The sequence below is a fragment of the Necator americanus genome, chromosome III (genome assembly GCF_031761385.1).
Source record: "Necator americanus strain Aroian chromosome III, whole genome shotgun sequence".
NCBI lineage: Eukaryota > Metazoa > Nematoda > Chromadorea > Rhabditida > Ancylostomatidae > Necator > Necator americanus.
This window is the reverse complement of record NC_087373.1, coordinates 8489082-8506398: the sequence shown is the minus strand read 5'-3', so window position 1 is coordinate 8506398 and position 17317 is coordinate 8489082. Positions and strand designations below refer to the sequence as shown.

Sequence of the window (17317 nt, the reverse complement as noted above, 5' to 3'; positions counted from 1 at the left end):
CAGCTTGAGAGGTCGTTTACATGCCATTAATTTATTCTTGATATTTTCCATTAAATATTGAGATGATGGCGAAAGTGTGAGCAAAGCGGATGAGTTTACAAAGGCAACACTGTTGATCGCTGCTTTGAAAGACGAAAAAAAAGAGGTAGAGCTATATTCAAGGATCTTTTTAGTTCTCATTTTTCTCCACTACAATTCCACTCCTGCTTGAGCTGCAGACTGTTTCTGAGACACTTTCAAAAGGTCTGCTATTGTTCTAAAGCTCTTCAGCTGATTCTCGCTCGTTGTTTGAGGAATGTGACAAATTCTCGGCTCCTTCGTCTCCTTCAGATTCAGAATCTCTGAAAAAAAAACTACTAATGAGATGTTTAGACCAATTGGTATAAGAGATGTAAGAGGGTTATGAGGGATTCTATGTGGTGTAATTGTACGGAATTTTACTTTTATTTACTTTTATAATTTTACTTTTATAATTTTATTTACGGAATTTACATCTACAAATATTTCACAGGAGATCATTGACGGAAGTAATAATTTTAATTAAGGCTCAGATATAATATTACTACTAAAGAAGTGGGGATGATAGGATTAATTTGCTTCGAGCGTTCCGGTGCGCCATTTTCTACAGCGAGTTCGATTGGAGCGCGCCAGCCTTGTGCATCTTTCGGACCGTTTTTTACGGCAATTAGGAAGAAATGAACGGAATCACCCCCCTCTCCATAATTTACTAGCTCGTATAAGAATACTCCATCTGAAATATGTACCACCTCACATTCGTGGGGTGATGCCTTTAAAGGCAGCATACCGCGAAATTGACGGTGTAGTGGTCTCTCCACGGAAGGATACAGTTAGGAGTGCTAAACACGAATTTGACTGCTATCTGCTTTGTTCCCCTCCCCTCATAAAGACGGCATGAAATAGGACCTTATTGTCCTAATTTTCTTACGGGGCACCTAACAACGCGTAACGTACACGAGCCCAAGCATACGCATGGCAGCGAGCGGGTGGTGCATATATGGCTGTTCGCCTGCTGGTAGACACGGAGCGTATGCTTGCGCGCGTGGCACATGGTTAGGAAGAAAATTCGATAAACCTGACTCCCATTCCTTCATTCCTTTCTCAGGACAGTAAAGGCGGAGGGATTGAGCGTGATTGCGAGCATACCCGCGATCTACACCCATAACTCTTTCCTTACGTGGAGATATTCCAACCTCGTCAATCTTTGTAGAATTTTGCCTTAAAGCTAAACCTAAAGAAAATCAGAAAAAAAGGCGGACCTCGTCAATTTTGTGGTAACCTCCCTTTAGGATCCAAAACCAACACCGTGATTTTCAAGAGTGTGCCTGTTTTGTTTTGGTGGGTTGAATCATTGGTCATTGGAGAAAAAGATGAAGAAAGATGGATATGGGTGAGGTGGTAAGGAATGTAAGTTAGTACGTTTACAAATATGTTCAGGATCATACGTGAAGTTGTCATAGGGGGTTCGGTAGGGTCGCATCTAAACGTGCGTTTCAGATGTAGTGTTTGAGTGACAGGCATCAACACTTGTCACTTCAGTGCAATCATAGCAAAGTAGTTTCATCCTATCTATTTTATTTGCTCGCCTTATTCCTTTTCCGATGTTTCTAAACTCCCCTCCTAACTTCCCCTCGATCCTTCACTTTTGGGCAATGCATAAGATGTGCTGATTCAAAATCTATTGTTACAGTTCGTTATTTTTCAACGACATTTTTTCAGCTGGCCCTCCAATGAAGAAGAAGGAAGGGAGATGAGTCCGCTACCGCTATGAACTCCTTTGAGCAGCAGGTTTTTATACTGAATCTCCAAGGTTTGGACTTTCATCAGGAGGAACCGTGAGTTGTTCGTAGAAACTTTGTTCACATTGGTCATTGATATCATTATCTATGCAGACAGTTTACTGTCGTTAAGCCAAAACCGCAACCTTGTAAATCTCTTTCAAGACCAATATGAAAATAAAACATCTGCTGGTGCCATCCTCCTGTAGCTTTGCATGACCAGCGCATGGGTAAAGCACCCGGGGCTTTCGGTTCCAGCTCCATTTCGTCACTATTTGCATGCGACTTGAATTGAATTTCGGGTTTGGATTTTGGTTTCGCATCGGTTTTAAATTGGATCTTCAATATGGTTTTGAGGCATATCTTCTGGATTAGAGACATCAGCCACACCATCACTCCATCTAGGAGTGCATTCCCCATCCGAATTATACACAAATGGGATGCAGTAGGTGATACAGCGGGGCTGGTCAGATGCTGGTCACGTGGTCAAATGCTTTGAACATCTGGCAAGCCCCGCTGTATCATCTATCACATTCTATTCGTGTATAGACGTTTCGCCATGTTTCCGTCTTTTGTTCCATGTCATTAGGGTAATCGATCTTCTATTCACTTTGTGTCATTGTATCGTACTCGCATAACAAATGGGGAAGGAGTGGAACGTGGGGTTTCCAGGGCAGACCAGAACCCCGGAAAAAGGCGCGAAAGGACCCGGAGCTGGGTACCCACGGGTCCAAAGAGCTAGACTCGCCATCTTTTGACTTAGCTCAGCGCACGCTCCTCCGGATCCGAGAAGTCGTGACCGAGTTTCCCTCCACCGATGGTTGCTGTTCCTTCTAGGATCTGATAGAATTGTTCCACTATTTTTAAAAGCGAGGCGAAATGAGGCGCAGCAGGGACGCTATCCAAGTCCAAATAATCCACAAAAGAATATTACGGAATACCGATGCCCTTTGCTTCCATGGACTAGGCTGAGAGTACGACGAACGCACGCAAATCACGCTTCTTTCAGAGCGTGTCTTGTTTTTGGACATGAATAGAATTGCCGAGTTGCAGTTCAGACTCACTGAGCTTTCTCCGGAAGTTGCATATTCCGCAGAAGAGTGCGGATATCAAATCCTCCTCTCGGTGCCGTTGTGAACGTTGTTGCTGGAACCGTAATCTGCTGTTGAAGCAGAGAAAGGAATGCGGGGAGACTTCCGAATGTTGCAACTGCAATGTGTCTTCATAACAAATCTGTTAGTGAAATATCGGAAAACGGCCTGAAGCTGAGTGCAGTAGCGTAAACGGCTGCATTCGAAGTTGCGCTCTGGAGCGAGAAATTGGGATCAAGGTGAGATCCTCACTAGCAGTCGGACTGCAGCGAGTAGTGGAGATAACGAGAATCCCCGATTCCAACCATCCACTCCATCGCGCCACGAACGAATTTTACTTAGACTGCTCCGAGCTTCAGGTCGTTTTTACACGACTGCGACAAGATTATTCATGGATTCTTCTAGAAGTAGTAACGATGTAGAACAAATACAATACCTGTTTCTCCAAAGTTTCCTGATACTGAGTAATTAGTACCAGAGGATACAAGGATTCTGGCCACCTTCTCCCCAGTAAGCACGTTAATCCTTGTGGATTCATCGTCATGGACATGAATACTGTTGTCTAGACGTAATGTTTCGTAGCTGTGGAATACCAAACGTTTCCTAATGATAAGAATTAGTTGCTACCGTCACGAATTGTGGAACGAGACAGGTTTCGTCACCTTGTTGAAGAGATATCCATTTTCGATGACGAATCGTTAGCTTCTATCTTTACAAGGTATGGGAATTTTGAGGGAAATTGCTCGTCCATAAGCACCTCAGGTAGTCCTTGTTTGAAATCTTTGACTTGTTCGGCAGAGATTGACCCCATTCGCAAGACATCCATGGAGCTGAAGTTAGATTTGCATTTGATTTCAGATAAGGGAGATGTATGCGGTTTCTTTAAATATCACTTTGTTTATTTTTTATTATATTTCTGGCGGGCGCAATACCTTCCAATAGCGTTGGCTTCTTATGATTATTTAATATCATCCGTATTACCTGTGCTTTCGCCGATTTGCTCGAGCAGTCAACAATAATACTTCCATTTGTCCCGATCGCGCGCAAAGGCTGCTCAGTGGCTTCTATTCTCGGATAACTCGAAGAGCTTCATATCTTTCTTCGGAGGACTTCGTGAAGAGGTCTGACTATCGCGTCGTCGGTCTTCGACTATTTAATGCATTCACTTTTAAACGTCTCAAAGAAGTACAAAAATCCAGTGAGAAAAAGCTGCTCAAATATTGTTCCAAAGAACATGTAGGAAAAACAAAGCAGTGCTTTCAGTTATTTTTAGAGAAGTGACGGAAAAAATCTAGAGGTAAGAAATTTGATATTCTCACCCCTCCTCCAGTCCAAACACAAAAGAGAAGAAGCCGCTGTTCTCATCACACATTCGTATCATCATCGCATTCGTTCCGAGTGCTGCGAAATGGTCACGAAAAACCTCACGAACGGTTAATGGACTAGCCATGGTAATGATCCTTAATATCGTAATATTATTAATAATGTCTTGAAGTCAGCTTGCAATGAACCTGACGTGGTGAGGGGACCCATGAGAAAAGCTAAGAGATGGGGTTATAGATTTCGGGATCCGGTTCTGCTCATTTCTTCCTAATCGCCAGAATGTGAACATAAAGAAGCTTTCTAACGTACCTCGCAGCTCGCAGGAAAAGAAGCGGTTCCTACCCCGTTTTTTCTCGACGAAAGATGAGCGGAACCACCGCGGCTCCCGCAATCTACAACTCCATCACTAACTTCTCCCGCGGATTCCCTCTCCACGTCAGATTCGCTGTATTCTGTCTCTAGGTATCTCTTAGCTTATCACATACCCTTTATTGAATAGACTGAGCATTGTCTGATACTCCTCAGATGCTGCCATTTGTTTTTTCGTCTTTGTGCCTTTTTTATCTCCAAGCATAGGGCTAGGGCATAGTTTATGACCAACATCTTGAAGCATTTCCGTTGCTCGAAATAGCCAAGACCAGACAGTATGTGATAATTCCGTGGACATATCCAAAATCGAAACGCATTTATCCTAAATACAATCATACACGAATGAATCCTTTCATATTTTTGTACTTATACTAATTTTACCACCGAGATGAGATATGGGAACATATTCTGGATACACATAAAACCGCTGAACTCTGTATTTCTGCATACTTTTATGATCTACTGGTAGAACGTTATAAAAGTTCCTACTGGTAGGTGCAAGGCAGAAAAGTAGAACATTGAAGTCTCCTGCGTTGTCCGCAGAGAATTCTCACACTTAGAGATGCAGCCCACTGAAGGTTTCGAATGCATTCAACCTTAGACTGGGGCTTGTGAAGCCCCTTCTGTAAGAGGTTCGCTCTGACTGTACAATCGATCGATGCTTCGAAATCGCACTAATGCCAACCACAAACATACTCTTCCTCGGGTCCATAAATTGGTAGCAGATTTGTGTGGAAGAATAGAAGCACTGACTACACGCATTGGCTAACCAGCCAAAGTCATTGTATGGGCTGGGCACGAATTCGTAAGCTTCAAACGATTCTGAAGTGGACGCATCCCAAGCGATACTTAATTTTTCGTCCTTTTAATCCTAGAGCGAATTCTAGACCCGTCAGTAACAACTTCGTATGACTTTCAGTTCACTACTGCGCGGGTCTACCTGCACATAGCCTCATAATCCTTAATTGAGCCCTACGGATGCCTACTAAGATATGAAGCCCGGTCAAGTGTTTTACCACTTGCAATCAAATAGGAATGTTGAGGAAGTTCAGTAGCAGTACTCTGCAGCAAATCCTTTATCTGAAAAAAATACTCAGAATGGAAAAAAAGTCAAATTTTTCTCCGTTATCTTATCCTTAGCTAAGTATTTCTCCCAGCTCTCTCATGTTTTAAAAAAACGTGTTTTTATGCTTTGAGTTCGTCCTTTTTTGCAATCATGCAATCGCGTGCATGGATGAGACCTCCTCCTCCTTTCAAAAACCTTCTCGTTCAAAAAATAACCAACATTTTTTTGTTGTTAATTTAACGCACACGATGGCGATGATTTTATTTTTCTTAACTGTAGTCTGGATCTCCCATATTCTAAATTTCCACGGTTTATGAAGGTCAAAAGTAGAGTCCAGCTACGTCTTAATTTATAACGACCATTTTCATTTAAGCAACGAATTTTTAAACTGCTCTTACATGCGTATGAATGTGGTGTTGTTACCGGCTGGATTCCAAAGCTAAAAAAGAATTGAATGAGGGTCCGACCGCGCGGATGTCCACTCTGAGCCATTAGAAAAAATGAAATCCAGAAAACTCAACTGTAGTGTAGTATCCTCACTGCACTGTTGCTTTATAATGGTGATTCTATCTACTTTTGGAAGGGCAAAAAGCAAGGACACGTAAAAATCTCGGAATTTCCACTGAACCTCTCAGTTACGCTGATTACAAATCGGACAGTTCCGATACAGTTTGCCTGTCTGATGCAGGGTTCACTCAAAGTCACCCTTTACTGCAAACCTTCTTCCGATGTTGGCTGTGTCGTCCGAGCAAGCTTAGATACTTTCGTCACACATTGTTTGTTTTTGTGATTTTTGTGATTTCGTGATGCTGACCTTTGTCATTTATCCGCGAAGATTTATGCTCATTTCAAAGAATGTCCTTTTTGAATGCCTTATATTTCTCTGTTGGCTCTTGATAATCGGCTCCTGTACAGATCACGTGGTTGACGAAAATATTGTAGGGAAGTTTCGCTGCACGATCTGTCTGTTGCACGCTCCCTCGCATGTGGTTGGCGCCAAAATGAGTAGGCATCAATTCGGTGCAAATCTGACTCGTGTGGATCGATACCTTACGTTTGATTCTTCTGACTGTTCTGGGAGGTCACTAAAACGCAGATGTTGTGTAAAGTTCCTGAACATCACACACTATCTGGGGTTAAGATCAATCTGCAGAACGATCTTAGCTACAAATTCGATTTGTCGTGCATTAAACCGAATGTGCATCTCTCGCATGGCTACCAAGATTAGTCGCTCTAATAAAGGGAGGATCCTACGAATGTAACATGGTGAGGGAATTCACGGAACAAAAAGAGATGACATAGAGCTAGAGAAGGCCTTTAGATTGCAGGATCATGTCGCGTTTCCGGGGTATGGTAGCCACCCAAGCTTCGATCGATGGTAAGTCATCGATGGTTTATGCCCTATCCCGCGTACATTTACTTACCGCCATGCCTCACTGTACTTTACCCTTATTTTGGCCTCATGTGGCTCGTACATTGTGCTCTGACACCTGTACGACGTCGCAGGCCGCCGCTCTGCGGGCGTTCGCGGCCTGGGCTCTTAGAGCCCCTCGCAACACACATATACATTCACAACACACACATGAATTGTTCCGCCACTCTTCTGTGGCTTCTGTGTACTCAACCGCATCAAGTACAGTGAGTACTTGCTTAGCCTTCATCCCAAAATACATATATACACAACAGTATAATGTGAAAGGGCGGGGCCTAACCAACCACTTACTACGGGGCCGGCAAGTTCAAATCCCTTTACCTCTGAGGAAAGCCTTGACGTGGGAGCTTCTGTTCCACTCCACCAGACAGCCTCAGCGACGCCGGTTACCTCCAACATGCTGCAGCTTTCTCCTTCTCGGTCGGAGCGTGAAACGCGCGAAACAGAGGAGAGCTGTGGGACCTTGTCGTGTCCTTTACATGTTACGAAAAAGAGTCGCGTAGAATCCGAATTCGAATAGCGACAGATCAAAGTTGGCTCTGCTCACCGCTCCCTAATCGTCATAGAGAAAACAACGTGGGAACAACTTTAGTTGCTACGATTGACGTTAGAACGCTCCTCTATGCACACGTTCTGGTTCGCTCAACAATATATCCATTGGTTTTGCTTAAATGAGCTGATGAGAAGACACCAGTGGTCTTCGACCGCTCGTATTTGAATGCGACGCGTACACGAGGGTGGCGCGTCGCAACTGAAATCGTCTTGAAAAAACATCGTCTTCTAAGCCGTTTCTCGCGACGATTAAGGAAGGATGAGCTGAACCAGCCTTGATCCCGCAATCTACAATCTCATACCTAGCTTTCCCCGCGGATCCCCTCACCACGTCAGATTCGTGGTATGCTGCCTTTAAGATGTCTCGTTTCAAACTCCTTTCTGTGTGCAGAAAAATAAAACCACCACCATTTACATTTTTCAAAATCTTCAAAGAAATTGCATAGATCAATTCCTCACCACCATAAACTCTCTTCGCTCAATTGGAGTTGTTGGAAGTACTAGTTCCGTCATTAGACGATTTCTTAATTCGATATGTTTGTTTTTGGAGCATTTGGAATTACCGTAGAGCTCCAACTCTAGTGAATCCAGTTCCTCGATTGTTTTGCATTGTATAACACTGCAATGATATTGTATTTTTTTACACCGAGATCAGGAGATGCGAGTGAATTGAAAACTGTACTCACCGAGGCAGTAAAATCATGCACTGGACATGACATATTTCATGATAATGCAAGCTACGAGCTTGCACTATTTGTGCTTTAACGAACTGTCTAATCGCTTGATGAAGAACAGCCCAAGGTATGGTGGAGGACTCACGGAAGACTTCTGATGTCTCCTAGAAATAGCTACGGGAGATATTTTAAATGTTGGAGGACTTTCAGAACTTGATTAGTCAGCCCTTGTCAAAATAAGAAACGTCTTGTGCCAAAACTAACCGTATGCTCAGTGGAAAGCATTCGACTCCAAAATATTGAGAATAATAGCGGTTCGGTTTGATCATTAGTGATCGCAATCAAGAAAGGGTGCGATAGAACTGCCTTAATGGCTGGATTATTTTTAAAAGACGTCGAACTAACGAATCATACTTTTTTCAAACCGGAAGTAAAAAAAGTACAGAAAATATTATTGTTCCCTTACTTCCCATCCCCCATGTTTCCCCATCTTTTCATACATTACGACTTGTTGATTTGAGATTACAGTGCACTTTTCGTTCGTTGTTAGAAGTCTCGCTGATAAAAAATAGAAAAAAAGTTATGATAACAGTGTGCGAATGTTTGATCAGCACTGTACTTATCGAAACATTTCAGATGCATTCGCGAAAACACGGGCACAACATCAGTTTTGCTAACCATTTCTAGTGTATTTTATTTCCGTTTAGTGCTTTTTGCTTGCTTGCTAGCTAAGATATTTTTTGAAAGTTTAAGTCAGTGCTTAGAGAATGGTGATTGTAAAGTAATTATACGTCGAAGATGTGCAAATTGGAATGGATTACAGTACTCTTTTATAGTCCCTGAATTCTAAGCAACTTCTACACAGCCCGTAAAATTGTGCGAAAACGTCAAAAATGTGAAAAATAAAAAAACAAAGTAGAAATACGACTGTAACATACGTGATTAACAATCAGCTTGTTGTCGATGTTTAGCGCCACCTCAACTTGTACGGCATATCGAGTGGCGAGCTGCCTTCGATCCACCATCGAGTTAAGAGCTACTCCCTAAAAAATACAAGTAGTCCCATCTCACTATCAAAGGGATAAATCCTTCAAAAGAACTAGCTCCATTAATTACTGTACGAATTACGAAAGTTATATGGTTAAATAATCACCGGATGCAATCAACAACCTAGCAGAACGGCTGCGTTTCCAAAATAAGTGCGAATTATTTTTTCTTTTTCATACATTGATATTTATTGAAAGGGAATTTGATGACAGCTGATAGAGATGCTCGTGAAATTGAAGAAATTCCAAATTTATTTTTTAAAAACAAATATATCCTTTTTCTAATAATTTTTCTACATCTTCTTGCAAGGCAACAGGTTCTTACTGCAGAAGAAACACTTGGGACTTTTTTTTAAACAAAATGAACGTTAACAAACTCTTCCTGCCGCTAACGATCCACTCTTTTTGACGTTACGGAAGAGGACGTTGAGAATTAAGGAGTTAGAAGGAAAAACAAAATAAAAAGGTAAACTTTGAGGAAAGAAGCAAAATGATGGAAAAAGGATAGCAGACGAGGCAAAATAGTAATAATCATGGGGAATTAAACGCAAGTATGCGACTGGATAAATACGTTACTCAAAACAGTGGTAGGGTTGTTCGACTCCGACTGTTTGTCATACTGGAAACCTATGAAAAAAAAATGGACGAGAAAAAATCTCAGTGGAGTGACAATGTGCAGTGCTGCAAATTCGCTGATACGCATAAAATAAGAAATCGATACCATCACGAAACGTACAGCTCGGGATTCAAAGCAAGGATAATCTAAAGGATAATGTGTCTGGCATCAATCAATCCGTTTGAGATGCTCAGAACCAGGAGTAACACACAGCTATTGAAGTCTAGCTAATTTTCATCATCTACAACATATAATCGCATATACATATAATCGCTCGTGTCGCTGCTTTTTTGACATTGCTAGAGCTTTGAGGGCTTGTCAGTTTTTCTTATCCTTAATCCGTTTATTTTTCATGAGTTTCCGTTAACCGATTGACGACAGTGCACGTTTTTGCGCGTCTGGCACGTGAGACAAGCGCCTCTGAGGGTGTCGGTGCAACCACGGCTCAACATTAAGCCACAATGTCCCCCACGCAACCAAAAAAGCGCGGCTCATCGTTGATCCGGTCTGTCGTCAAAAGGTTAAAAAGCGATTTTTGCAATCTCACTTTCACAGGCTTTTTTGTTAGTATTGATGGAACGGAGAGTTGCCTCATTTCCTCACTCAGTTCCGTTTAAAACTCACCATTTCCGGAAAAGTGGCGCAGAGCACATGATTGTCGAATTTTAAGTTGGTTGTCCTCGCGTTTCGTTCACCCATTCTGTCCAAAAGCACGAATGTGTGAGTGTCAGATGCAGCCTAGCCCAAAATATGAAAAATTATTAGGCGAATCAAAGAATTGACTCGCTTAACCGACTGTGATTTTTTTTACTAATAGGATCAAAAAAGTCGTGCAACAAACTACATATTTTAACCTTCATTGTTACTGCGTATTAATTATGATACATATTAATCAGAATTAATTATCTCATCTATATAATCCCGACAAAGAATAAATAGAACGGCAATAGAATAAGTGATACTGATGGATCGGTCAAATGCTGTGCAGTCTTACCTGACTTGCAATAAGTTTCCCGTCACTGACGGTTGCACCATTTTGATCCGAAGTTTTAGTTGCTGGTGTACCTTCTCGTTGTGTTAGAATCATGCGGCCTGCTACTTGCCTGAATTTTGCCGAACGAAGAAAATATTGCTGAATTTGGTAACCTTATTGTTTTCGAAATTTTCATCGATGAAATGTTTCATGTCAACTTTCCGTGAGAAGGTATCGGGATTTCTGTAGCCCTAGGCGTTAAAGTGTTTAAAGGCATATCACAAAATTGACATGGTACGAAACCACAGAAAAAACGTAGAGTTCGGGTTGTAGATTACAGAAACAAGCGCGGCTCAGCCCATGCTCTAATCGTTGTGAAAAACGGTTTTTTTCCAATGAGATCAGTCACAAAGCGTCGCGTCGTCGAAGATTAATGAGGACTCCTCACCAGCATATTCAAGCATAGCCAACGAAAAAGCTATTGAGGGGACCGGAGCGTGTTCGTTGGGTGGGGGTTCTAACGAACGTCGTAGGAACTAAAGCGGTTCCCACGCCGTTGTTCACGACGATTAAAAGGAGTTCAGCGGAACGGTGCTCATTTCCGTAATCTACAGCACAAACTCTACGTTTTCCTAGGGGTTTGCACCGTGCGTCGGATTGGTGATACATTCTCTTTGAATAGTCTCCTTAATGTTTTCAAGTTGTTAAGGTGGTTTTGTTTTACTTATTATATAAACAGGTGTTCTTAGTTCGGTTTAAAGGATTAGTTTCCTCTATTTCAGCACAGCAAAGCTATGTTATCTTTCTATCTCGAAAATCTTATTTCCCTATATTTAGAAATACATTAAGCATCAATCCTCAACTCTACAAATTTGTAGTATTTATTTTGTCTTTACAAGTATATTTAATGCACTTGGAGTGGGATGACATTAATTTTGAATATATTTATCTGTTACTAACAATAACAATACCTGGGCCCAGTGCCATCTTGAGAAATCTTCACAAGCGAAGCACGAAAGAATGCTTCGACGGTTTTCGGCTGAGGAAGTGAGGAATCCACAAAATCTTGACTGATGGCACACACTCTGGAAAGTACTATAATTAGAAAAAAAGATTTTTTTCTTCTTTCTTTTGTCTTTTTATAGTGAAGTTACGTGAAAATCCATATACCCATCATTTACCGTCTATAATCAGCCTATCACTGGTCATTTGGAAATGCTTTTCAGGACATACATGCAATTGTTTGAAAATAGTGAGTATATTTCCTCTAAGTGTCGGGGTGCTTCACAAGCGAAATAGAAGAAATAGAAGTTCTACAACAGTACTTTACTGCAGAGGGACTAGTGAAGCAAAACTGCACCATGTTTCATGTTGTATAGATCTGAGGATCTACACCAAACAGAATCCTAAAATGTTCTGGCAGTCTCCAGCTCTGATTAGGGTTAAAAAATCATACGTGTCTTAAATATAAAGCATTTATAAATCCAAAGACAGCGATAAACAAAATTGACGAGGTATTGAAATCCCAGAAAAAACGTAGAGTTCGGGTTATAAGTAACGAAAGCGAGTGTGGCACCGTTCAGTTCCCTCTAGTCGTCCTAAAAACGGCATTGGTTCCACTTGAATAGGTTGGCAAAGAGGCATCGTTGATCTCCGATTGCGACGATGCGACGCGTGCGGAAAGGTAAGACGTTACAATTGATTTCGTAGGAAATAAACGCCGTACTCTACGCCTTTTTTACGACGATTAAGAGAGGATGCCTAAAACGCTAAATGCACTTAGTCTACAGCTTGATCTCTAACGTTTTCTCTGGAATTTCCGTTCCACGTCAATTTCATGATACGCTGTCTTTAAATAAATTATGACCAGAAACCTAATTTTTTTAGGCGAATTCGCCACCATGTACGTCTTTTCTAGATGGGGAATTGTACAAATTATGCTATGTGCTAAGAAAAAAAATTGTCTCAACGTTCGGATCTAATTTCTGACGGACAAGCCTAGAAGATGTGTACGTTGACGTTCATGTTGATTTTGAAAGAGAATTAATGAGCAGCTGCTCTATTACTTTATTTTCATCGTCGGATGGCTTGTTCTGCATTTTACAACGCTTCGAGCACGATGAATTAATGGTGCCATGTCGATTTCAACTGGTTCGTTTGTTGACGAAATTCCATCCACTGGTCGAGGCCATTCTATTATTATAGACCTAAAAATATCGTTAAATATCTGTTGGAATGGTTCACTCTCTAATTTCAAATTTAAACTAACTCTTGAATCACTTGTTCAATAAGAGCCAACTGTGCAGCATGCTCCTCCGACGCCATAGGAGCATTCGAAAGACGACGATAGAAATTCGAGAACCTTCAGGAATTATCAATAATTTCTACACTACAATAATAATTTCTTTAAGAAGGGTTAACAACTGATATATATCCCGTCATTATTGTATTATAAAAGTTAACTAACTCAGGAATCAATGGACTCTCATCTATTTCCAATGGATGGATCAGTAATGAGGAAGTCCGCTGTCTGGATAGGAATTCTCTCTTCTTTGATAGGAGGTTATTGAACTCTTGCTTCATTGCAAACATACTGCAAGACCGTTTCGCCTTAAAGAAAAATATTATCGCTGTGATAGAAATGAATTATGGTTTCTTTTGTGGAAAATCACTGGAATATTGTGAAACTTTTTCGAGAAATACTTTTACGAAAAATTACTTAAGGGACGACCTCTTTCTTTTTACTACGATGGAACAGACGCCTAGTTGGATTATTTTAAAGAAATCTTTGAATCATAAACTTTAGGAAATTTTTATTTAATTCTTCAAAGGCGGTGTATCACGTAGTGTGGAAACCCGATGGAAAACATAGAATTCCAGGTGTAAATTAGGAACATCAACGAGGAAACTCAATCTTCCTAATCGTCTTGTAAAACGGCATGGGGGACGAGGTCCCTTCTTACGAAATAAGTTGGAACGAGCCATCTCCGCTGTGCATGTGCCGCATCCGCGTGCAATGGCCAAAAACCAATGAGGTCTTTTCGGCAGCCTATTGAAGTAAAATCCACGAATATGCTGCTGAGGGAGCAGGCCCGTGAATAAAGATTGCGCTTTCCAAGGTATCCCGTAGCATCAAACACCGTCCGCAAACCTTTTTAGGATGATTACGGAGAATCGAGAAGAGCCACATGTCTTCAACTTACACGTCGTACTCTACTTTTCCAACAGTTTCGTGATACGCCGGCGTTGAAGGCAACACCCCACGAATCGGAGGTGGTACGGATTTCAGATGAAATATTCGTATGCTGGACCGTAGATTATGGAGAGGGTTGTGATTCCGTCCATTTCTTCCTAACTGCCGTAAGAAACGGCCCGAATACTCCACTGGGAATCCGTACCACCCCTGATTCGTGGGGTGATGCCTTTAAACCAGCATTGTCGTGCCCGACACGACTTTCCCAGCCAGCCAGCACCCTCTCTCACGCGGCGCGAGGGAAACATTGCCATTGGCAATGTATTACGGTAACACTCCCACGCCAGCCGCAGTATATAAGGGGTGTCTCCGAGCACTCGGGGTTCCAGTTCCTTTTTCATCTTTCTTGTATCGTAGTAATTCCGTGCTCGTGTTCGCATTTTTCGACTGATTGCCGCACCACCACCGCATGCCCGCAGTACACCATCTACCTTGGCTGGCTGTCCCTGGGCCCGAACCGCAACCACAAACCATATCTCGTCGAGGACCACAGCCAATGAGCCTATTACAGGCCCCTATATTCTCCCGCCGTTTATGTCGTGTATTTATGCATTGTCGTGTAGTGTCGTTATATGGATAAACCACTAGTGTATAACAACTCGTACCGTATTATAACCACTGGGAAATAGGTTGGGGAGTAGGATCAGGGGGTAGCCGTGATTCCCCCGGAGGGGGAATCGGGGCAGGGGGATAGGACCGTGGGCACGAGTCCGCGGCTAGGCGGAGGTGGCTAGCTCAGGGCAGGCCCCTCCGGATCCGGGCAGTCGGCCACGGGCCATCCTACCACCGATGCCCGCCGTTCCTTCTCGGAGCGGACCCGGGCCACGACAAGCATTGTATGAACCAACGCAAAGGTGCATGGAATAGTTAGCCGATTGTAGAGTCCCATTGTAAGTGAATATGTTCGTTTCTTTGGTTTTGTTGTCATTAGTCGCTACATTACAGCCCACCGTCCCCTTTCGGACATATTTTACAGAATACGTCGGTATTGTAAGCAGCATTGACAAATAGACTGTAAATTCAGACATTTCTTTTTATTCCTCGCAGATCGTCCACTTGTGATAGTTAGTCTAGAAAATATAGAGCACATCCAAAACAAATGGCACTGAGGTTCAGTTTTGCTTGGAGAGCGAAATAATGACTTTCTGCAATTTATTTAGGTCACCCTTTGCGGTAATGTTTGATGTGCTTCCGAGGTGCCGTTTCAAGGTCGTGCCAATACGGGTCCTTTTTCCTTGTGCTATATGCTAGCTACTTACTTGTCTTAAGTCTGGTAATTATATGACAGTCACCTGCTAGAGGATGAATACCAAGTCTCCTTTGTGAGAAAAACAGTCAGTCCCAATCCCACTAAGATTGAAACCACTGTATGGTACTTTATAAAGAGCAGTACTTTCTAAAATTAGGTTGGTAAAAAAGGATTGTCAGTCGTGTAATTTTCTTCTTCTTGCTTTATTCCCCATACAGTGGAGATGTAGCCGTCACTGTTGGTCATTGCAGTGTTCCACCCAAGCAGTTCAACGCAGTTCAGCGATCCCCTCCCCCCAGAACTGGGCAGGCTGAGAGTGGAAAAAGTCGGCAACTGTAATCGAACATGGTTATAGTCTCTCTGCCCAAGAAAGCCCTTAAGGAGCGGGATAAGTGATAATCAGAGAAAGTTATATCAGGAAAATGAAGAGAAGGGTAGTAAAGGTACTATGCTCCAGCCTAGATCTTCGATTTTTTGACGGATTTCACTGGCTATATGGGGTCTTGCATCGGATCTGGAGGAGATGCTCGACTTTCCTACGTCATTTCCTAGAGGAGGCTACATGGTACGATGTAATTGGAGCCTCAGAGTACCCAGTTCTGATTGCCGGTAAGCAATTCTTTCAGAAACTCCTTATTTCGATGTAAGCGGAGGAGAAATTGGCAGATGGATACCCGGCTGTACCGCTTCGTTCTGAGGGTATGAAGATGTCTGAAGCTGTTGGTTGGCTACGCCCGAATCTCATAGCAAGACTACAGGTGCTAACGTCCGGATCCTCTGTGACAGCGTCAAGAACGGTGGAGCCTTCCATAAATTGGGAGCGTCTCGACCGGGCTTGCCTCCTCTTGCGAAACGGGCAAACCAGCGAGGAGAGGTCGATGGTAGTGGTCCCCTACCCCAATGCGCTGTTGAAGTTGCGGACTGCTGTCGTCGCTCCACATGAAATTTACATGGTGCATAAAGTTAAGGAAGAATCGGCTATACATGCCTTTTGTGGAGTTATGGTACGACCACACGATACATCATATGAGTAAATATCATATCGAATGTTCTGGACTTCTCAGTTAAAAAAAAACTGGCAGGATTTTCTTATCTTCCTAATAGTTGTAGTGCTCGTGCGCTGCTGCATGAAACGAAAGCTTACCTGACCGAATAAATACATATCTGAAACCATAATTTTTATGGATAAGAATGTGAAGCTACCAACACGTATACAGCAGTAATATGGGTTAAATGACACGAAAGAAATACAAATAATGTGTTTCTGACAAGTTTTGAGTTATGTTAAGATTGCTCACTGTGCTATGCGAGGATTATTTTCACTATTATTACCGATAGAAGGCAAGCTTTGAAGTAAGAAAGCTAACTTTTTTTCGACGTACAAAGAGTAAATTAAGAGTTTTTTTTCAAGAGGAGCGAAAAGAGCCACGGTCGGTGCGCAAGCATGCTCCTACGCAGCACGGCAACAGAAGGAAGGGACGGAAGCTGTGCTGGAGCGCCCAACCATTCGAGATATCCATTTACGCCTAACTTTCATTTTTTCCTTATTAATTTCGCTTTTGAGCTTCTGTTGTTGTTTTCGTAATCTCATGTACTCCTTTGTTTTTTCGTTTCTATTTTTTGATTAAATTGAAGATATTTATTAGTAATTGGTTCTTTTTGCTGATCCACGAAGCGCAGCTAATAGGATTCTAATCCAAGATTCTGCTGAGATTCCTAAAAACTGCCATAGCGATGAATTCGCTTTTAGAGAACACAAGCAGTTGCTTGTAAACGGTTCGGTTTTCCAAGAAAACTTCACGAAAACAAACCTCAGGAAAAACTTCGCCTATTGGAGCCTTTCGCTTCACCGCTGGCGGTCTCTCTAGCATTGACAT

The 17317-nt window shown here is 42.3% G+C and overlaps 2 protein-coding genes across 3 annotated transcripts; one reads left to right on the top strand and one right to left on the bottom strand.

The window, feature by feature from the left end:
* Positions 1-256: 256 nt before the first annotated feature.
* Positions 257-17317, bottom strand: RB195_008977 (uncharacterized protein; the record flags this gene model as incomplete). 2 transcript variants are annotated; one of them, XM_064195754.1, is made up of 17 exons in its annotated part: positions 257-341; positions 2861-3005; positions 3324-3490; positions 3550-3717; positions 4207-4347; positions 4696-4901; positions 8089-8248; positions 8316-8467; positions 8568-8669; positions 9242-9346; positions 10590-10703; positions 10960-11068; positions 11910-12023; positions 13005-13145; positions 13208-13300; positions 13406-13548; positions 17252-17317. In XM_064195754.1, the coding sequence occupies 17 exons, from the start codon at positions 17315-17317 to the stop codon at positions 257-259; spliced, it is 2211 nt and encodes a 736-aa protein (XP_064046899.1). The 2 variants fall into 2 exon arrangements, with proteins under 2 accessions (XP_064046899.1, XP_064046901.1); XM_064195755.1 differs by lacking the exon at positions 17252-17317 and having other exon boundaries at positions 13406-13530.
* RB195_008978 (uncharacterized protein) lies at positions 16142-16474 on the top strand (the record flags this gene model as incomplete). The annotated part of the gene is made up of 1 exon (XM_064195756.1): positions 16142-16474. One exon carries the CDS (start codon positions 16142-16144, stop codon positions 16472-16474), a length of 333 nt encoding a protein of 110 aa, XP_064046900.1.